Genomic DNA, 22537 nt, shown 5'->3' with positions numbered 1-22537 from the left:
ATTTTTTTGAAACTGAGGGCGATTCAGAAGGAGTTGTCCAGTAGTGGAAATTCATTTAATGTTAGGGAAAGGAGTTCAGTGATGCAGATGAGCATACCGTGCAGCCTGTTTGATTGTGGAACTGACACCTGATCTTACAATATTAACTGCATGCATTATTCAATAGATAAGTGTCAGAAAGGCTGGATAGATTTTTTTTTTAAGTTTACACTCAAACTCTGGCCATCTAGCCTGATTGGCAGTTCCCTCGTGACCCTGCTGCTGCTATTTCACACTTGCAGCTATCAATCAGGGTGAGTGGACAGAGAATGAATATAGTTGGTGTTGGGCAATTTCATTTTATAGCTAGACTCATAACACGCTCATCATAAGAGCAGCATTATACAGCGATTACGTAGCCGACACCTGCTTCAAACAGCAAATTTGGGGTTTGCTTCAATCACTGATAAATAATTTCAATAAAGTTTTATTTTAAACAGTTTAAACTTAATACAATGATATCATAAAAGAAATGGCATGTAATTTATTCCCTCGCAGGGGAATTTCACTAAATTGTAACAATAATAGTATCAATATAAATATTATATTAATGGGGGAACCAGACATAGACAGGGAAAGGAATTAGAAATGGGGAGAAGACAAACAAGAGAGAATTCCACAGCGATCAAAGACAATCATTTATCCTTAGGAAATATATCAGTCTAGACGTACCATATAATAAAGAGGGTTATGGAGAGAGGCGCAGAGACCTGTATAATTGGGAATTTGGTTCTAGTTCCATCCAAGGACTCCAAAGTTTGAAAAATACATCCCAGGTATCACCTCTGGTTGCTTCGATACGTTCAGAAAGCATAATATTGTTCATTCTCTCTTTTACTGCTGAGATACTGTAGATAGCATATTTTGTATGGAGTATCTTATGGGGCCCAGCATGAACTGTATGGAGCATTATATGGGGCTCCTGATTCAATATGGATATTCAAAAGCACAACCTACTGATGTCTCAATTAATTTTACTTTTTTTGGTATCTTTTTATTTTTGAAATTTACCAGTAGCTGCTGCATTTGCCCCCTAGGCTTATACTCGAGTCAATACGTTTTCCCAGTTTTTTGTGGCAAAATTAGGGGTCTCGGCTTATACTCGGTGTAGAAGGGAAGTGCTCCAAAATGTATATTTTTACGTACAGATGTGTTTAGTGATGTATAATTCCCCCACATGTGCTCAGTTGCCCCCTCCTCACGCTGGTATATCCGGTTTCATTTTGGACTTATGCTAGTAGACAATAGACTTGTGACCTCATCCCCACACACCTGGGGCTGGACACACCTCTTCTAGCTGGACATAAAAGGCACAAGACATTTGCTCTGGCTCTTTTTGCTCTATGGCTTGCTGGGAAGATCATGGACCCACACGGTGGATAAGTACTCTGTATCCCCTTTTCTTATTAGGCCCTGTAACCTCTTAGGCCTTAGGGTTAGTAATCTATAGATTGGGAGGGCTGATATTATATGTGTGATTTGGGTAATCGGGCAGTTAATTGTGGGTTTTTATATTGTGGTGATATTGTTGTGATATTACTAGATATTGTGGGTTATTACTGTGTGATACTGTTGGGATATCACTGTATACTGTAGTGATATTACTGTATCAGAGTTGTGATATCCGTATATTTGTATATATATGTGTATATATATATATATATATATATATATATATATATATATATATATATATATATATTTATAGTCGCCAGCTTGGGTATAAATATATATGTATGTTATAGACTGCAGACGTGTGTGTGTGTGTAATAAATATCCTTTATTGTTACACTGTTTTGTCTCAGTTAGTATATAGTATAAGGAAAATATAACGTTGAGGCATATTTAGTGGATATTAGTTATTAATAGTCAAGTTTCGCAATAATAGTTAATATCGGACCTCAATAGAGGTGTAGGGAGTGTTCCTTTTTGATACTACTTGGTTAGTAATTTTTGGAGGAAAACCCTGTCTCTTTTACACTCGGGTCGGCTTATACTCTAGTATATACGGTAATTATCAATGACCATTTCTTCTATAAAGTAAGTACAATCCTAATTTCTATAAAATATTTCATATTTCTATGTACTATTTAACCTTTCGTCGCGTGGAGTCAATTGGACCCCAATAAAGTTTGTTTTTGTCATATTTCCACAAGTATGGAAGGCAGTTTACAGTCTGCTTTGGTAGCTTCCTAGTCCTTAATGACGCTGCATCAACTACACGTGCTTCAGCACAAAAAAAAAAATCCCAAGGCATTTCTAGTATTTATTTTTGTCACATATATAGCACCATTTATGCCATTGCGTTTTGCAGACATTATTGGCACAATCTAAATTTCCTATCAGTATATCTTTGTAGTGTGGGAGGAAACCGAAGTACTTGGAGGAAACCCACGCAAACACAGATTTGAACCCAGTACCATAGCTCAGCAAGGCTGCAGTGCTAACTACTGAGCCAACATAGTGTCCACTATGAATCATGATAAAGTTATATGTGACGGTGACAACAAGAAGTTGGAAATAATAGACTTTTACCATAAAACCCAGGGTGGCATTGATACAAACATCAAACTATGCGAAACTTAAAACGTTGCTCGAAACAGTAAGAGATGGCCAATGGTCATATTATTTTTCTCTTCAATGTATTAGCTTTAAATGCTTACATTATTTATAACATGATTAATAAGACTAAAATTACCCCTGAAGAATTTCTGAAACTGTTTTTTCAACGTAATTTGTAAGAGCTCATATAAGTACCCCCGACCTACTGTCTCCTTCCCCATAATCCTGTAGAATGTAAGCCCGCAAGGGCAGGGTCCTCGCCCCTCTGTATCAGTCCGTTATTGTTAGTTTGTTTACTGTAAGTGATATCTGTAACTTGTATGTAACCCCTTCTCATGTACAGCACCATGGAATCAATGGTGCTACATAAATAAATAATAATAATAATAATAATAATAAGATAGCGAAGAAGATTTCCATTTTGCAGCTATATGTATTTTGGTAGCCATAAGAAGAAAGTTTACTAGTTTATGCATGTTCTTATGGAGTGCGGAGTGTTTTGCTCCCAACAGGAAAATTGCCGGATCTAAACAGATTTTTTGGCCAAACATTTGATCTATTAGGGATTTTACCTTTTGCCAAAGATCTGTGACCAAAGGGCACGTCCACCAAATATGCATCATATATCCTCGTTGGTTACAGCCTTGGAAACATAAATCAGAAACCTGTGGATATATACTATGTAGTTTGGATGGAACCAGATATGTCCTATGAAGAACCTTTGACGAGGTTTCTACTAGGGATGATTGGTGACTACCTTTAGATAATGTATCGCAACAGTACCTCCAATCCTCTATAGTTATTTCAAATCCCATATCCTTCTCCCAGCTTATAATGTAATTCCAATCACTGATATTTAACCACATGGTGTGCTAAAGAACACGACCATTCTGGAAACCATTGCCCTCCATTACATAAACGTGTATCCTGTTAGGTTGACATGGCAGCCTAGTGAAGACCCCCATGACCGCTATCTTTACACTAACAGACTGGGCTTCATAGGAGATCGCTATTACTAGTATATACTGGAAACGTTTGCAGGTTAAAGTTTCCAAAGGGAACTAAAAAAATTAAATTAAATAAAAAAAGAATAAAACTAAATGTTTTTAAACAAGCCTGTAAAAAAAATCACGACTTTATGTTTAAGCTAAACTGAATGCCAAATATGGGTCATTATATGTGCAATGAAATATAAAATAAATTACTCACCATACTGAGATTGCTGCCATGCAAGAGCAGAGCACAATAATGCTAAACTCTTCCCACTCCCCGTCGGACTTTCCAGCAAACAATGCTGTTTGCAGTTCAAACCTCTCATAATCTGAAAATAAAAAAAATGTCAACACATTTGGCTCTGAAATGCTGTCATATACAAAAACACAATAAGAAAAGTATGGTGAAATTCTCATTTTCACTTATAGCAAAAATCTGTAAATGAAGGGAAGGATTCTGTAAAAGTTATCAAAGCTAAAACAAAATTAAGGGAAACCTGTCATGTGCAAAAACACTATTTCCCTGCCAATATAGGGGTAATCATCAGTTTAAATCCTGTTTAGCCAGCTTAGCAGCGACTACAGGGAAAAAATAAACTTAAATCCTTCTTGTAGCCGCTCACGTTCAGTTACTGGTAGTGCAGGGAGCGGTTAATCACTGTTCACAAGCTGTCATCAGTCCCTGGCAATTTGACTGACATCCTGCTCTGCGCACACATGCACAAACACACACAGCAGTTTGTCAATAAAAGTGCTGAGGAGTGATGACATCCGTACTCACAGTACAATGAGCATTGACTGTAATTGCTCCCTGAACCACCCCTATAATAATCTTTATTTTTATATAGTGCTAACATATTCCGCAGAGCTTTACCCCTATGACTGAAAGCAGCTACAGGGAGTACATAAGTTCATTTTCTCCCTGTGGTTGCTGCTCCAGTAAGGCAGCCTGGCAGGATGTTAATGCGATTTACTTGCCGACTAACCCTACATATGCAGGTAAATAGCATTATTAAACATGACAGGCTCCCTTTAAAAGAAAAGTTGTCACTATTATACCACGCTGTTATAAAAAGTATGGCCACTCCGTACATGGTTTCTCAAAAAAAAAACTTTATCACTGCTTTGAAGCTGCAAAACCGATCGCTTTACGTGAGCTGCTGTGTTCTGATCCATCACTTCTGCTCCTATCTGCCTAAATTTCCCAAGAATATGTGCGCTGGCATCCAAGGCAACATTAAGAACAGCCACTGTACCTCCCACCCAGAAGTTCTAAGCCAATTCAGTAGGAATGGAGCTGCCTTACCCTGCAGTGGTCGGTAAACAGTCTATGGACCTAGTGTTCCCGCTCTGTACACTGTTTATATCCGCTCGGCGGTGGAGTCGATAATTGTTGATTACTTATCCTAAGAACAGGTCATCGATTTTGAAGTAGTACACAACCCCCTTACAAGCAAAAGTACTTACTGAATTCATCATAGCAAGCTGGGAGGGATATGCTTTGCATGGAAACAGAATCTTTACTCCGCCAATTGTATATTCAGAACACGTGGATGACATTTTGTCTATAAGGAATTAAATTAAAAAAAATTTCAAAATAAACTATCAGTAAATCCCTTCGTATATTCAGTTAAAAAAGTATAGTCAGCATACATGCTCAATTATCTGCATCACCCATCACTTGTGCATCATCATGGCAACATTTCTAAAGTCTAGCATCCAAGAGTACAGAAATTAATAATCCAGCATTTATTTATAGTAGAAAACTGCAAAATAAACTGTATTTACACAAAACTGGAACCAATCCTGTGACTTCTGAAAGTCAGCTACTTTCCCTAGGAAACTTAAAACTGCTGTTCACCACAGTTCACTTCACCATCCGGCGCTTATGGCATAATGTCGGCAGATATCTGCTAGGACGCGTGCACCTCTCTTATAATTCAATATAAGGCAAGGGTTAGACAAGTGTAAAATCACTCGTTAGAGAGAATCGGGTCAATTATGAAAATCACACTGATCAGTTTGTGTGATCACAGTGTGCTCCGATTCTCTGATGAGAAGATGGGAGAAAAAGAATTCTCTATTTTGTCTGTCAGTCCGTTAATATCAGAGTGCACTTAAATGTCAACTGATGGCAGTCCGATGGTTTCTACAGACTCTTTGTGACTTGCGTTGCCGAGTGCGAGCCAAAAACAGCAATTTTTTTTCTGGGACAGTCTCTGTCTGAGGAAAAAAAATCTGACATGCACACAGTAAACAGGTCAGGGTGCAATCTGATGTTTTGTCAGATCTCACTCGGACAGAAAATACGCTTGTCTGCACCTGTCCAACTTGATAGCTTTAAGTGGCTCTCTTCATTAATAAGAACCTGTCAGCTGATTCATGCTGCATCATAAAGCAGAGCATGACTGTGTGATTGCAGCCAGGTATGTTTTTCTCTGAAAAGGCTGGAAACCATATGCAGAGATGAAACTAGTCTGGCTCAACCCCCATTCAGCTTCTCCCCCACACTGCTCTAGCTGATTGACAGGTCTATCCCACTTTTGTACATCGGGAGGGACCTCTCAATCACTAATATTGTGTATCTCCTCTGTTTCAGAGAAATATTGGCTGACATACATGCTGCATGAATCAGCTAACAAGTTCCCTTTAAAGTCTATGGGTATAAAAGAAAACAATATCTGCCACTTGCTCCATCCCATATAAATAGGCTTTCCAATCACAGCATGACTAGACTACCCTCACACACTGTATCCTCACCCATCCCTTGTAGTTTGTGAGCGCTCGCGGGCAGGGTCCTCTCTCCTCCTGTACCAGTCGTGACTTGTATTGATTAGGATTATGGTACTTGTTTTTTTCTTATGTACACCCCTTCTCACATGTAAAGTGCCATGCAATAAATGGTGCTATAATAATACTAATAATATCTTTACACTTACATACAGAGTTGGTGCAAATCAATTTGCAGGATCTGGCCCATCGGCTATGTCAGTAGTCTGTGGCCGTTGGACAGGAGCCCTGTAACCTGCCTCTTACCTGCACCAGCGGTTCCTCTTTTGATTAGCTAGTCTTGCGCAAACTTGAGGCGTTATGTACATGTAACATTGCGTCGGCTAAACTAATTAAGAGTAGTGGATGTTGGTAAGTAGGAGGCGGTTCTCAAAGATTACTGATGTGGCCGATGGACACTACGGATCAAATAGCACCATATCTACTTACAGTTAAAAATGTTTTCCAGGACTAGAAAAAATATTCTAAATTGCTAAAAACCCTGTTTTTTTTAATAAACAAACTTAATATCACAGGAGACCACCAATAATATTGCTGTTGTGCTTCTGTCTTGGGGGCATGTCAGGAATGCAGCATATTACATTTCCAAAACATTAGTGCAGGTCAAGGCTATGCAAGCACAGAACTTTCTAACAGCTGTTCTGCTACACTTCATGATCACATGTCAAAAACTAGCCCTGTCCCAGATACCCCACATATGATGCCGCATACATTGGGGCAGTAGGCACACGTGATGGCACAGTCAAGCTGGAAAAAGACAGATTAGGCTACGTTCACATTTGCGGCCAGCGCCGCAGCGTCGGGCGCCGCAGCGGCGCCGCATGCGTCATGCGCCCCTATATTTAACATGGGGGCGCATGGACATGCGGCGCACTTGCGTTTTGCGCCGCATGCGTCGCTGCGGCGCCCGCGTCGGGGCGCAGAGGACGCAGCAAGTTGCATTTTTGCTGCGTCCAAATTCAATGAAAAAAACGACGCATGCGGCGCAAAACGCAGCGTTGTGCATGCGTTTTGCTGCGTTTTTGTTTGCGTTGTGCGCTGCGGCGCCGACGCTGCGGCGCACAACGCAAATGTGAACGTAGCCTTAAGGAGATCCTGCCACATTGCACATGCAGTTCGATCTGGAGACACCACAGAGAGAAGAGGAGCTGAGCAGAATGATATATTTGGAAAGGGTTCAGTATAACTTGTATTTCATTCATTCTAATCCCTGGTGTTTGTATACATACGAGTCCAGTGGCCTACAGGTGACTGACAGCTGTCTGCATCCAGTCATACAGGGAAGACAAGTCAATCACTGACAGGACCACCCACCCTTGTGCATAGAAACACCAGGGATTTAAAAAAATAAGATGCAAAATCTACTGAAACTTTCCACAAACTTGTATATATATATATATATATATATATATATATATATATATATATATATACATATACATATGAATCTGATCAGCTCCCCTGCTCTATAACATCCCGCCTGCAGAGCAGATAACATTTTATAGAATCCCCTTTGTAAACATGCACTTTGAGCCAAAGGCACCCAGAGAGCAAATTAGGGATGTGGGGGATGGGAAATTAGGAGACAAAAGGTTACTATGGTAATTACACTTTGTTCGTTTGTATTAATTGGATACATTGCCTTTAAAGTTACTTTATTATCAAACATTCGATTCTCTAGAATAGTAAGAGCAGCTGCAGAGCTGTCCTGCAGAACATCTGCCGGTCCTGACAGAATGCCGGCTGTTATAACCTGCAATGCTTGCTGCTGGGTATTACTAGTCCAGCACAGCACTGTATTCTTTCAGTCATGCCCAGCATGCTCCCAGCAGCCAGCCATCATGTGGCATGCCCAGCTGCGTAGCATGCCCAGCTGCACACAGGCTTACTGCCATGACAGCGCACTGCGCGTGTACCACAGGTGGGATAATTGACAGGTGCTGTCATACCTTGCACGGACGGCCGTACCCGCTCACGGCACTAGCACTATCCCGGAACCGGGCAACACCACACAATTCTTCCCGGGTCTCACTCAACACACCCACTTTCCGTCTCACAGCCAATAGACGTCCTGGTTTCATTCAACCAATAGTTGTACAGAATTTTCGAGCACAGTCCTTTCCTAAGCGGGCTCTTATTGGCTGGGTGTAGAGTCTATAAGGAGTCGCTGCAGCAGAGCTGTGAGGTAAAACAAAAATGCGCGGGAACAACTGGAGACTCTCAGACGCGAGGCAGTGTGAGGTGTTTATTGGCGCTATACAGTCCTCACAATGCGTCCATGTGCGTTAACGTTTAGCTATGTAGCAACTTGGTTTTTATTTTACCATTACCCCCTAATTTTGCCTTTAGGGGCATAAACTTGTAGCATACAGATAATTTACATCTGAAAAAAAGCAGCATAGCCTGTGGCATAAGGGTATGTGTCCACGTTCAGGATTGCATCAGGATTTGGTCAGGATTTTTCATCAGTATTTGTAAGCCAAAACCAGGAGTGGGTGATAAATGCAGAAGTGGTGCATATGTTTCTATTATACTTTTCCTCTAATTGTTCCACTCCTGGTTTCGGCTACAAATCCTGACCAAATCCTGATGCAATCCTGAACGTGGACACATACCCTCTTGAGGCTTTTCCCAGTTTCTCTCTTCTGTGTAATGTACCCACCCATTCATTTGGGTCTCTTTCATTGTATTTTTGGTGTTTTGTGCTTTTTTTTTTTTTGTCACACCATATTCACCTGACTCATCAATTGCGACATTTCAAAAAATTGCTAAATTTGTCACAAACGTGTTCCAATTCCCTGACCTAGAGTGATTCTACGGACACCAGATATGTTTTTTTTGCAAAATGTGCAAGGTTTTTATACAAATTGAAAGGTGGTTAAAGCCAGAAAAGACTAAGGCTACTTTCACACTAGCGTCGTACGACGCACGACGAATTGCGTCGTTGCGACGTACCGACGCAAGCGGTGAAAGTGCCGCACAACGGGGGCAGCGGATGCTGTTTTTCAACGCATCCGCTGCCCCATTGTGATGTGCGGGGAGGCGGGGGCAGAGTTCCGGCCGCGCATGCGCAGTTGGAAAAGACGGTCTTGACGCACCAAAAAACGTTACAAGCAACGTTTTTTGGTGGCGACGCAACCGTCGCACGACGGTTGCGACGTGTGGCAATGCGTCGCTAATGCAAGCTTATGGAGAAAAAAAAGCATCCTGCAAGCGCTTTTGCAGGCTGCGTTTTTTCTACAAAATGACGCATAGCGACATGCAGTGCACGACGCTAGTGTGAAAGTAGCCTAAGGCTACTTTCACACATCAGGTTTTTGCCGTCATGCCGATTCCGGCCTTGCGATGGATCTGGCGTAAAATGTGAAAAACTGATTAAACGGATCCGGTTTTCCGCCGGATCCGACTAGCGGAACCGTCAAAAAACCGGATCCATTTCATCAGTTTTGCATCCGTTTCTTAAGTTTTTTAATCCGTTTTTTTACGGATCTGGTTTTTAAAAACGCTCCTGGGAGGCTCCCAAATGTGATTGGCTACAGAAAACCTATATATACAGTGTTTCTTCAGCCCATCTGTGACAGGTTGTAGGAGGAGCAAGTGGTTGGACAGCAAGATGGAAGGCTTTATTGCAAATATTCTGAAGATCAACGTGGATTTTACTGTGGAGGCGAATCGTTTGAAAGCTATTGTTCTGGAGAAGGAGCGAGAGAGACAGCGCATTGTGTCTGCGCCGACGGCGCTTGTGGATCCACCCCATCACTGCACAGAAAATGACACATGGAGTGTTTTCTACACTACATGGAGCTACGAGGAGACCCAGAGAAATTTTTTTCATATGTGCGGATGAAAGCGGAGAACTTTGATCTATTGGTGGACCGAACTGGACATCTCATCCGAAGGAGTGACATGTATTGCCGATTCTCCATTTCACTGGCGGAGCGTCTGATGGTCACTCCTCAGTAAGCCATTTTTATTGTATCTCCTCATGTTAAAGCACACTTACAATTTTAATGTTGTTGCTGGTAGTTTTTATAAATTATTTTTATTGTATCTCCTACTGTTAAAGCTGGCTTATAACTGTAATGTTATTCATGATATTTTGTAATAATTTTTGCCTTGCTTTAATTCACAGATTCCTCGTCACTACATTTTCAATTTCGGTTTGAAATTTCCACCATATTGGCCGAATTGTAAAGCACACCTGCCGTTCATTGTGGGACTCTTTGCACGGCGAATTTATACCACATCCCACAATGGAGAGTTGGTTGGAAATAGCCGATAAATTCCACCAAGTTTGTCAGTTTCCCAATTGCTTGGGTGCAGTGGACGGGAAACATATCCGCATCGTGAAACCGTCTGGATCTGGCTCAGAATCACCTACTGAATCCCTACTCCAGTAGTGGATTGACGCAAACTAAAATAATTTTTAATTACCGCCTCACACGAGCACGGAAAATGGTGGAGTGCGCTTTTGGGATTCTGACGGCAAAATGGCGAGTTCTGTTGACCGCTATCAACTTGAAGAATGACACTGTTGACGAGGTGGTGAAAGCTTGTGTAGTCCTACACAATTTTTGGTTTCAATATATTTATTTGAAGTTTTTCATAACAAATTACAACAATAAAACATCAGCCCTCCATGCAAGGAAGTACGTAAGTGATTGAGAAATGTCACAATAGAGATATAAGGCAACAAATAACCTCGAGGAGGGTCAGACACACATATCAAACAAAAAGGACATGACGAAAACAGACTAGGGGTAGAAACAACAAGGGAGATAACACCAATACAGTCCTAAAAAATGTGGGGATAGACCAGATAATTAAGTGGTATTGAGGTTCGAAAGCTAGTTGCGCCCAGGTCTATTTTAACACATAAAGCTGGGACATTCTGGTATTTATCAAACATAGGAACACATATGGAGGTCCCGGGCTATCTCTCTTCTACCAAAATATGTTAGATTCACAAAGTCCAGTATGGATCTAGAACTTAAGGAGATAGTATAAGGGCCCGGCCTAAGGAGGCGCCAGGGTCAAGGTCAAGCCATGGGCTCCAGATCTGAAAAAAAACATTCCAATCGTCACTTCTAGTTGCTTGGATTCGTTCACATAGCAATATCTCGTTCATTCTATCTCTAACCATCGAAATGGACAGTGACGGAGATCTCCATTTAGCAGCTATGTGAATTTTAGCTGCCATGCAAAGGGTATTCACCAACCTCTGAAAACTCTTTGAGAACCCATGATGTTTTTTGCCCAATAAAAATACTGTTGGGTCCATGGGTATTGATTTGCCGAATAGAAGGTCGATAATTAATTTAACCTCCTGCCACAGGTTCTTGACTACTGGACATTTCCACCAAATGTGGAGCATGTCACCAGGGGTACTACAGCCTCGAAAGCATTTTTCAGAAATATGTTAATATATGGCGTGTAGTTTTGTTGGGACGTAGTATGCTCTATGTAGCACTTTAAGTGATGTCTCTGTCAGAGATGTCTGATGGCTGCCTCTAGAGAGAGCATCGCTACATTTGTGCCAAGTCTCTACAGGCAAAACGAGTCCCAGATCATCCTCCCATTGGAGCATATATTTTAGTTTCCCCGGTGTGTGCGGGACGTTCATCGTGGAGTATATCAATGAGATTATCCCGTTTCCCATAGGGTCTCCATAGCACCTTTGCTCAAAACTGGAGAGGCGGAAAGGGGACTCGTGTGACAAAGTCTGCCTGGCGAAGTGGAAAACCTGGTTTATACGCATAACTTCTCTACTCGGTGGTTCATGATGTTGTGCAAATTCCTGTTTAGTGAGTAATAAATTGAATGGTGTACAGAGGTGCTTTAACATGGTGATCCCTCTCAGGAGCCACCATGAGAATAATGCTGGTTCTAATCCTGGTAAGAACATTGGATTATGGAACAAGGATGTTAGGGGAGATGACTTAGATTGAAGCCCATACTTAAATCTCTCCTTTCACCATATAATCAGAGAGAGGGCCGAGAAGGGGGCTGCGACCTGGATACCCGGCGGGAGTGTTGCTGTAGACCACAAAAGACCTTCAAGGGAGTATGGTTGCAAGAAGTAAGACTCCAATTGTACCCATCTAGGAGTATTACTGCAGGAAGTAAGTTTAGCCATTTGGGCTATTTGTGCAGATTTAAAATATAGCAGAAAATTAGGAAGTGATAATCCCCCTAGCTTTCTATGTAGAAACATTATGCTTTGTTTAATACGGGGTCTCTTCCCATTCCATATGTATTTGGAGATGTTTGATTGGATATCTCGGAGACATTTTAACAGGATCGCAATAGGGAGTGATCTAAATAAGTATAGGAATCTCGGTAGAGAAACCATCTTTATAGTATGTAGCCGACCCAGCCACGAGATCTTCAAGCGAGTCCATTTTGCTATATCTGTCTGAAATTTTTTAATTAAAGGGGAGTATTCCATTTGAAAAGGGATGATTTATGGGTCGTGAGATTAATTCCCAGATAGGTTAGGTAATGCTCTTTCCTAGTAAAGCCAAACTGTGAAACTAAATTGTCCTGATCTGCCTTAGGAGTATTAATAAATAGCGCCTCGGATTTATCCACATTAATTTTAAGACCCGAAATTTTTTCAAATGTGCGGAGAAGAGAGAACAGGTTAGGTAGAGTAGAATAGGGGTTAGCCAACGTGAGCAAAAGATCATCCGCGAAAAGGCTCAATTTATATTTATCACCAAGATCAGTAGGCCCCAAAATATTAGGATTGTCTCTTATGGCTGTGGCTAACGGTTCCATGGCTAATGCAAATAATGCTGGTGACAACGGGCAGCCCTGACGTGTACCTCGTTGTATATCTATAGGCAACGGATTAGTCGTCGGGAGTTTGAGATATGCTGAAGGTTTATAATATATTAGTTGAAGGCAGGATATCAGCTTTTGAGGGATGCCAAATTTGGAGAGCACAGAAAAGAGGTACGGCCAGAGAACTGTATCAAAAGCTTTTTCAATATCTAAAGCTAGTACCATTAATGGTTTCTGTGACCGGTTCGCTGAGTGGATATGCGGCGCGCCCCCACACCGCCGCAGGGCCGAGGGGTACCCGAAGCCGGGCCTCTAGTTCTCAGTCTCGGGGTTGTCACGGTGGCTAGACCCGGTCCGTGGCCCTGTCCGTCAGTGGGGGACGTCCGGTGAAATAGGTGGTAATAATGGTAGCGATGTAGCGGTGCGGTTGTGGGGTGTAAGTCGCGGTAAATAACGAGGACACCAGGTTGCAGTCTCTTTACCTCTTTACTGGAGATCTCTGAGTCCTCAGTCCAGAACACGGTTCACCAGGCTACGCAAGTCCGGCCGGTCCAATGGCACCTCCAGAGTTCTCCTCTCAGGTGGAAATCTGTGCCTTCCTTCTAGCGCTATGTGTTGTAGTCCTTCCCTGCTGTGCTCACGGAAAGTAACCCCACAACGGTTGTGTCTGTTTCTTAAGTTCCCTCACAACTCGATTTGATGTTCCTCTGTAATCCACCCCTTCCCTGTATTCAGGTTGGAATGGCACCCGTTTGTCAGGTAGGCCTGGAGTTCTTCCGGGACCCTAGAGTCGCCCCTCTCCCGCAATTGCCCCCCAAGACTTCATAGGTGATATGTGGTAGACAGCCCGCCTGAGACCGACTGTCCTGCCGCTGTTTGGAGTATAGCTTGAAGCTGTATTCTAATCCACTCCCTCGGCGTTCCGGCCACCGGTATTGCGCCTCAGCAGGGTGCTGCCTCTTTCAACAAAACCCCTGCTGGTATTCTCCTTCTGCTTGATCTCGTTTCTCACTCAGCACAATCTATCTCGCTTCTAGTCCTTTCTTGAGTCCCGCCGCTTCCAGGAGCCTGCGCGGACCCGTTACGTTCTTTCAATGCCAAGCCTCTGCCAGGATCCCACCCCTGGCAGAGACCCTACAGTCTCTTCCTTCACAACACCCCCTGCCACAGGGTGTTGCTCCGTTCAATCCCGTCAGCGTTCTCTCTAACTTCCTGCCTGACCCCCAGTTTACCCACTATGGTGGGGAGTGGCCTAATGAATAGCACCCTTAGCTCCCCCCGGAGGCCCAGCTGTGAAACATATTGGTGTCTGTGATACCTGATTGGAGGAACTCCTTCGGTGCCATCGAACGTACCATGGCTCCCCTTAGTGGCGGAGCCACAGTACTGCAACGACCAGGACTCTGGGGCGCTGCACTCCCCCCTGGTTAAACACAGTACTCCGGGACTGGGAAGAAAAACAACAATACAGATTAGCAAAAAGACATACAATTTTGTTGAGTGCAAAACAATAAGTATACTTGAACAGGCTTCCCTTTATGGGAGGTGAGGACACTTTTAACGTTACAAACATGGTCAACATTATAAATTACAGGCTATGCATAACTCCTGTTACCCAACCGGGTATTCTACTTAGTGCAAATTCTGGAACAATAAATTAACATTGCCTTTAAGAAACACACACTCTTAGTTTACCAAAGGCCTTCCTATAATCACATTACAGGGTAAGGTAACTTCACATTCTCCTACTTTGAACCTGCAGGACCGCCTGTCCCTATGGCACCAGACCTACTGCCTCTCCTTTCTTTTACAGGACCGCCCCGTTCAGCCAGGGCCTACTGCCTTTCGCTACTATACATAGTATAGACATAACATTCCTTTCGTTTAAAGAACTCTGAGCCCGCTCTACTCGGCTCCTTTAAGGACTCACTCTCTAACCCCTACGGGTTCACTTTCTGTCCTTAGTAACAAAGTAACTTTCTATGGGGACGCAGGGTTTACCTTCTATCCTCACCTTCATCATTACTTCTTTACTTTCAGCTATGCAGATCTCTACATCTACCCCTACGGGCTCTCTGCACCTTTCAAAACATTATTCAGGTTTCACATTTCAAACAAATTGAACACATTTAACTTTTCATGGAAAACAGTTACATTCTTTTCAAGCATCATTATAGCTTTACTGTTCTGCAACAGTATCTCTCTCAAGTTCAATTCTTCACATCCCCTTTAAGAGGGGACCAAGTCTCTCTGAGGTAGCTCGTTCTCTCAGCCTACCAGCCCACGCAAAGGTTCCGGTATGGTATCTTCGCAAAGTGTCTTTAACTAGAACCGGTAGGAAAGGTATCTTCACAAAGTGTCTTTGGCTCAAACCAATAGGGCAAATATCTTCGCAAAGTGTCTTTGGCTAAAACCAGTAGGGAGCACCTTTAAGAAGGTGCAAACTATTTACAAAGGAAAGTTCGAATCATGCACAGTCCATGATTACTGCAGTTTGTGTAACTTGGTGCAAAAACTTCAAGAAAAAGAAAAACAAACAAAGGGGATCCCGGGTCAACAGAGGGATCCATTAACCCTGGGCGGGTTTAGCAGCAACAGGAACAGTTAAAACAATAAAGTAGCAACTATTTACATTTTCATCAACATTGAAAGCAATATCTTACTGAGGCTCAGCGGAAGGTGATCTCCTTCCTGGCTTCACCAGACCCACAGATCGGTCCGGTGAGCCAGGACGCCGTCCTGGCTCCAGTAAAGATAGAATCCCTCTTCGGGAGGTCCTCCTCGTCGGTAGGCGTACCCGCCTCTCCGGGGCGCGGTGAGGTCGAACTTCCCCCGGTTCCGCGGGGTCAGGTCCCGCTGCTTTTCCTCCGGGACTATCCTCTTCTGGTGTCCCAGCAGCAGCCTGGAGGGCGACACATCGTTGGACCCCCCGGGCAAACCAGCCCGTCTCACTGGTGTTCCTTCTCCACCTCGTATAGGTGACGGCGTCCCCCGGCTCCAGGTTACAATCAAACCGCCTGCCAGAAGGTTCCACCTCTTCTCGGTCCACCCAGACCTGGATCGGCTCCCCAATCTCCTGTATGACCCCTCTCCCTTGCTGGGGATGGAAGGCCACCACAACACCCCAGTGCGAGGGCGGGATCTCGGGGACACCAACCAAGTCCACTTGTTCTGCAGGCTGGGGCCGGCTCCGCCACTCTGCCATAAGGCGCCGTAAGTGCTCCGCATCCGGCATGATCTTCAGACCCGGTGCAGGTGGGGTGCTTTCAGCCGGGCCCGGGTAAGGGGCAATGGGAGACAGCTTGATCTCGGTGGGTTGGCCTACCCGGGTGAGCGCGCGGGCATCGGCCCTCAGTCGGCGGGCCAGCTGGCGGGCCTCAGCCGCAGCCACACGTCCCTCCGATAACGGCGTCGGAGGTCGGCCCATCGGGGACTCGGTAAGGGTCAGACCTCCCAGCAGCGGTGCCTCGGAGTCGGTCTCGGACGCCGCGGCCTCAGACTGAGCCGACTCAGCTCCGCGTGGTGCTTCTGGTGCCGCCATTTTTTGCTCTTTTCCCGCGTCTTCTTCCCGCGGTCTCTTCCGTGGGCGGCCCCGTCCCCATGGTCTCCACCCTCCGACCAAGATCAGGAGGCGTACCTCAGCTGTTGACGGGCACGTCCTCAGGACACAAAAATACTTAGACTGGGCGGCCATTGCTGTTCGCGCTCTCCAGCTCGTCTACGCCCACTCCACGCCCCGCTTCTCTTCCTGCGCTCTCCTCAGCGCTGCAATGGCGGCGGATTTTGGCGGCAACTGGCGCAGCACAGTCTTTGTAATAAAGTACAGTCCAAGCACAACAAATCACAGTCTCTAGGCACACATGACCTGATTCTTCAGGCTTAAGTAGATCCTGTTCGTGACGCCAAATCTGCGGCGCGCCCCCACACCGCCGCAGGGCCGAGGGGTACCCGAAGCCGGGCCTCTAGTTCTCAGTCTCGGGGTTGTCACGGTGGCTAGACCCGGTCCGTGGCCCTGTCCGTCAGTGGGGGACGTCCGGTGAAATAGGTGGTAATAATGGTAGCGATGTAGCGGTGCGGTTGTGGGGTGTAAGTCGCGGTAAATAACGAGGACACCAGGTTGCAGTCTCTTTACCTCTTTACTGGAGATCTCTGAGTCCTCAGTCCAGAACACGGTTCACCAGGCTACGCAAGTCCGGCCGGTCCAATGGCACCTCCAGAGTTCTCCTCTCAGGTGGAAATCTGTGCCTTCCTTCTAGCGCTATGTGTTGTAGTCCTTCCCTGCTGTGCTCACGGAAAGTAACCCCACAACGGTTGTGTCTGTTTCTTAAGTTCCCTCACAACTCGATTTGATGTTCCTCTGTAATCCACCCCTTCCCTGTATTCAGGTTGGAATGGCACCCGTTTGTCAGGTAGGCCTGGAGTTCTTCCGGGACCCTAGAGTCGCCCCTCTCCCGCAATTGCCCCCCAAGACTTCATAGGTGATATGTGGTAGACAGCCCGCCTGAGACCGACTGTCCTGCCGCTGTTTGGAGTATAGCTTGAAGCTGTATTCTAATCCACTCCCTCGGCGTTCCGGCCACCGGTATTGCGCCTCAGCAGGGTGCTGCCTCTTTCAACAAAACCCCTGCTGGTATTCTCCTTCTGCTTGATCTCGTTTCTCACTCAGCACAATCTATCTCGCTTCTAGTCCTTTCTTGAGTCCCGCCGCTTCCAGGAGCCTGCGCGGACCCGTTACGTTCTTTCAATGCCAAGCCTCTGCCAGGATCCCACCCCTGGCAGAGACCCTACAGTCTCTTCCTTCACAACACCCCCTGCCACAGGGTGTTGCTCCGTTCAATCCCGTCAGCGTTCTCTCTAACTTCCTGCCTGACCCCCAGTTTACCCACTATGGTGGGGAGTGGCCTAATGAATAGCACCCTTAGCTCCCCCCGGAGGCCCAGCTGTGAAACATATTGGTGTCTGTGATACCTGATTGGAGGAACTCCTTCGGTGCCATCGAACGTACCATGGCTCCCCTTAGTGGCGGAGCCACAGTACTGCAACGACCAGGACTCTGGGGCGCTGCAGATAATGTTGAGATTTCTACCTATATTATCAGGTCCTTGTCTCATCGGAATAAAGCCCACTTGATCTCGATGTATAAGCGAGGGGAGTAATTTATTGAGTCTATCGGTAATGAGAGACGTAAAAATCTTCAGGTCAACGTTTAGTAAAGAAATGGGACGGTAATTTTTTACTGATAGGTGATCTCTTTTTGGTTTTGGGATAACTGTCACATGGGCGATATAGAACTCAGGGGGCATTTGGGAGCCCGAAAGAAGGGCGTTGCAAAAATTTTTAATATGAGGTACAAGGAGATTTCCAAATTTTTTATAGTAAAGGGCTGAAAGGCCATCTGGTCCAGGAGCTTTCCCAGTTTTTAATTTTTTAATTATTTTATCTATTTCCTCGGGAAGAATTTCTGACTGGAGTTGTTGTACTGCAGATTCCGCAATTTTAGGGAGAGAAATGTCCCGTAGGAAAGAATTTAATAGATTTTTGGGGGTAATTTGAGGGGAAGAATATAAATTCTGATAATAGTCATGAAAGACTTTATAAATAACTTCTGGGTTAGCTGATATACGTCCTGTGTTATCCTTAATGGAGGGGATGGTATTTAGGAATTCTCTCGCACGAAGTTGGCGTGCTAACATTCTGGAGGGTTTATTAGCCTGCTTATAAAAAGAGGCCCTTGTCCAGGCCAGGGCTTTTTCTGTTTTAACAGTAAGTGCCACATTTACGAAGACTAAGGGGTGATCTTATGTTAATGTATAAATATATGAGGGGACAGTACAAAGACCTTTCTGATGATCTTTTTAATCATAGACCTGAGACAGGGACAAGGGGGCATCCTCTACGTCTGGAGGAAAGAAGGTTTAAGCATAATAACAGACGCGGATTCTTTACTGTAAGAGCAGTGAGACTATGGAACTCTCTACCGTATGATGTTGTAATGAGTGATTCATTAATTAAATTTAAGAGGGGACTGGATACCTTTCTGGAAAAGTATAATGTTACAGGGTATATACACTAGATTCCTTGATAAGGCGTTGATCCAGGGAACTAGTCTGATTGCCGTATGTGGAGTCGGGAAGGAATTTTTTTCCCCATGGTGGAGTTACTCTTTGCCACATGGGGTTTTTTTGCCTTCCCCTGGATCAACATGTTAGGGCATGTTAGGTTAGGCTATGGGTTGAACTAGGTGGACTTACAGTCTTCCTTCAACCTTAATAACTATATGTATAACTATATGTATTTAGTTGTTTTTTTACGTCGGAAATTTGTTTTATTAAGTAACGAGATGTAGACAGTTGATTAGCTTGTTCTAGCTTAAATAACTTAGTTTCCAGTCTATTTTGGAAAGCAGATCTGTTTTTTTTACGGGTGGAGGCTATCTTGATTATAGAGCCAGTAATATACTTTTTATGGGCCATCCAGATATTCCCAGGGGTAGAATCATTAGTCACATTAGTTTGGAAGAAGAGTTCCAAATCTTCCTTGAGTTGGGATGAAATTGAGGGGTCTGTGAGCAAAGATTCGTTTAGACGCCATTTGAAAAGGCCGGACGTGGTGATATCAAATTTGAAGACAGATAGTACGAGGTCATGGTCTGACCATGTCGATGGGACGTGGCGTGAGTATAGAACTGAAGCTAGTAAATTTGCCGTCGTTAGCTGTAGATCGATGCGAGAGTACGATTTGTGTACCGGTGAGAAAAAAGTGTAACCTTTTGCGTGCCCATTGGCCTCCCTCCACACATCCACCAGTCTATTCTCGTTCATCGAGTGCAGTATTTTTTTCCTATCAGTCTTGGTGATATCGGATCTCCGGGCTGAGCTACTATCCAGGCTTGGGTCTAGTACCATGTTAAAATCTCCACACCAGATCACATGGTGGTAAGAGATTTGAGAGAGTTTAGCTAGAATTATTTTGAAGACCCGGAGCTGAGTGGTGGCGGGGAGGTAACTATTTATGATACAGAGGCTTTTACCTTGCAAGGTTCCCTGTAGGATTATGAACCTTCCTTCTGGATCCAAATAAGATTCGGTAACGTTATAAGGGAAAGAATTTCTGAGGAGCACAGCAACACCCCTGGTTTTACGGTCCCAAGAGGCAAGAAAGTGGCGGGTATAGCTAGAGTCAAAAAATTTAGGAGAAGATGTGGTAGAAAAATGGGTTTCTTGTAGACACAAGATATCGGGTTTGTGTTTATGATAGTCTATGAATGCTTTCTTTTGTTTAATAGGTGAGTTTAGGCCCTTTACATTCTGAGAGATCACCCTACACATTGTTAAATATAAAATTATTGCTTACAGACCTGGTGACCCGTGCGCTCCACCAACCAGACCCTCCAGGAAGCTCCCGCTGTGGGTTGTAAAGCAGATCGCATTGGGCTACTCTGTGGGAGAACAAAGGGGAAGGAACAAAACAGGGGAAGACAAACATGTAGAACATTGAGAGAACAAGAGTGCGGGTTCTAGACCCACAGTAAATGGTGGTCCGGGTTACCATATTAAAAGATAATCCAGGAATCACCGGGGTAAGGCAACATGTGGTGAACCTGAGGTCCTACCCGTTATAATTAGAGGCCCTGCCAGGGATAGGGGGAAGGGGGGAGAGAGGAGAGAAAGAAAAAAAAAAAAAAAGGGGGAGAGGGGGAGAAGGGGGGCATCTTAATACAAATATATAAATAAATGCGGGCGTATTCAAATGGGTTTGAAATCGGAGAAATACAGATCAGTTTGAAAAGAGTGAACAGTCAGCTCACAAAAAAATCAGTATAGCCAACCGGCTGGTTTAGATAACAGTCACATCAGGCGAGGTTACCATATAAAGTTTAGGAATTATTCAAGTGATACGTGAACTTTGGCTCCTAGTCGTAGGGGCTGTTTGCCATTCTTTAATCGGTCTGGGTCTTCGCTGTGGGAGCGGAGGCAAGGTATCAGGGATTGGTATTCCAGCTTGCTCTAGCGCCTTTTTGCCTTCATCTAGAGTACGACATATGTGAAGCTCGTTCTCATGTGTAATGGATAAAGAGAATGGAAAGCCCCAACGGTATTTTACTTGCGCCGTCTGTAAAGCTGTAGTGACCGGCTTGAGGGTTCTCCTGCGGAACAACGTGGCTGGAGCTATGTCCGAAAATAGTCGCACAGAGTCTGGGAGGCCAGGAAGTGTAGACAGAGATCTCGCAGCGTTGAGGATTAAGTCTCTGGACTCTTCATATTGCATTTTGAGGACCACGTCTCTGGGGGGACCTGAGGAGCGTGGTTTACCCAGTGACCTATGGATCCTTGTGATATGTAACGTGGATGGATCAGTAGTTGGCAGAAGCGTGGTAAAAAGTGTAGTGACTGTCTCTTTTAATGATACATAGGATTCTGGCAGTCCTCGAACTCTAATATTACCTCTCCGGGACCTGTTTTCCAGATCCTCACTTCTTAACTCCAGGTCCATAATGCGGTCTGCATGAAGTTTGAGGGTTTCCTGGTCTTCTCCGAGAGCCTCTGCTGTGGCCTTCATTTTTTCTTCCAGGCATGTTGTGCGCTGGGCAATATCCTGCAGCTGGGTGGTAACTGCATTCATGGCGGCAGTAAGTTCTGTGCGGAAGGTCTCCTGGAGGGTTTTTGTAAGCATCGCTGTGGATATGACAGCGTCCCCTCCGGTATTCAAGTCCTCTTCTTCTGCCCCCTCATTGAACTGCGGTGCCGAGGTGGGAGTGGAGGCAGACGCGGCGGCCATTTTACCAGCACCGCTGCCCGCCAGGAGTTCCGAGATCGGGCAGCTTACAGGCTGACCCGCTCCTCCCTTCTTGGGCATCGTAAGCCTCGGAGCTCTCTGAGGTAAGGGGAGACTGACCGGTATGATGATTTCCCCGAATCCGGTGCTTTTATGGGGTATGAGCGGGCCTCAGGTTGCGGAGCTCAGCCAAGCACTTCCTGCTCCATTAGAGTCCACGCATGTGCCCCAGTCCTACAAAATTTTGTGATATGCAAGGAACATATTTCCATTGAAGACCACTCTGAAGAAACCACCTTGGCTGATTATCAGAACATTACGTATAGAAGTTCTGTGTCAGTTTCCAGAATGAGGGACAAATTTGCAGAATACTTTATTTTACCTGAAGGAAGAGTAGACTGGCAGGATGAGAGAGTTTGAAAAATTTGTCTTGGACCTTGTAACCAAAAGTATTTTACCTTCTTTTACCCAAGTTGTGTACCTGTTTGGGTTTTACCCAAAGTATTTTACCTTCTTTTACCCAAGTTGTGTACCTGCTTGGGTTGTACCCACAGTATTTAACCTTGTTTTACCCAACGTATTTAACCTTATAA

At 44.5% G+C, this 22537-nt stretch overlaps 2 protein-coding genes across 2 annotated transcripts in view; one reads left to right on the top strand and one right to left on the bottom strand.

Annotated features, from left to right (window-relative positions):
* The window catches only part of BRIP1 (BRCA1 interacting DNA helicase 1), a 554995-nt gene extending 546518 nt beyond the window's left edge, over nt 1-8477 (bottom strand). Inside the window, exons 1-3 of the mRNA XM_077296215.1 lie at nt 8333-8477; nt 5061-5158; nt 3811-3922 (exon numbers count right to left, since the gene is read on the bottom strand). Of these exons, the coding sequence (XP_077152330.1) occupies nt 3811-3922; nt 5061-5153 (205 nt within the window). The 5' untranslated portion in view covers nt 5154-5158; nt 8333-8477. The remainder of the gene's footprint in view (nt 1-3810; nt 3923-5060; nt 5159-8332) is intronic.
* Nucleotides 1-22537, top strand: part of LOC143816164 (uncharacterized) — a 589616-nt gene that overhangs the window by 233171 nt on the left and 333908 nt on the right. The window lies entirely within an intron of this gene.

Source organism: Ranitomeya variabilis, chromosome 3, assembly GCF_051348905.1.
Source record: "Ranitomeya variabilis isolate aRanVar5 chromosome 3, aRanVar5.hap1, whole genome shotgun sequence".
Lineage (NCBI taxonomy): Eukaryota > Metazoa > Chordata > Amphibia > Anura > Dendrobatidae > Ranitomeya > Ranitomeya variabilis.
This window is presented reverse-complemented; position numbering and strand designations above follow the sequence as displayed.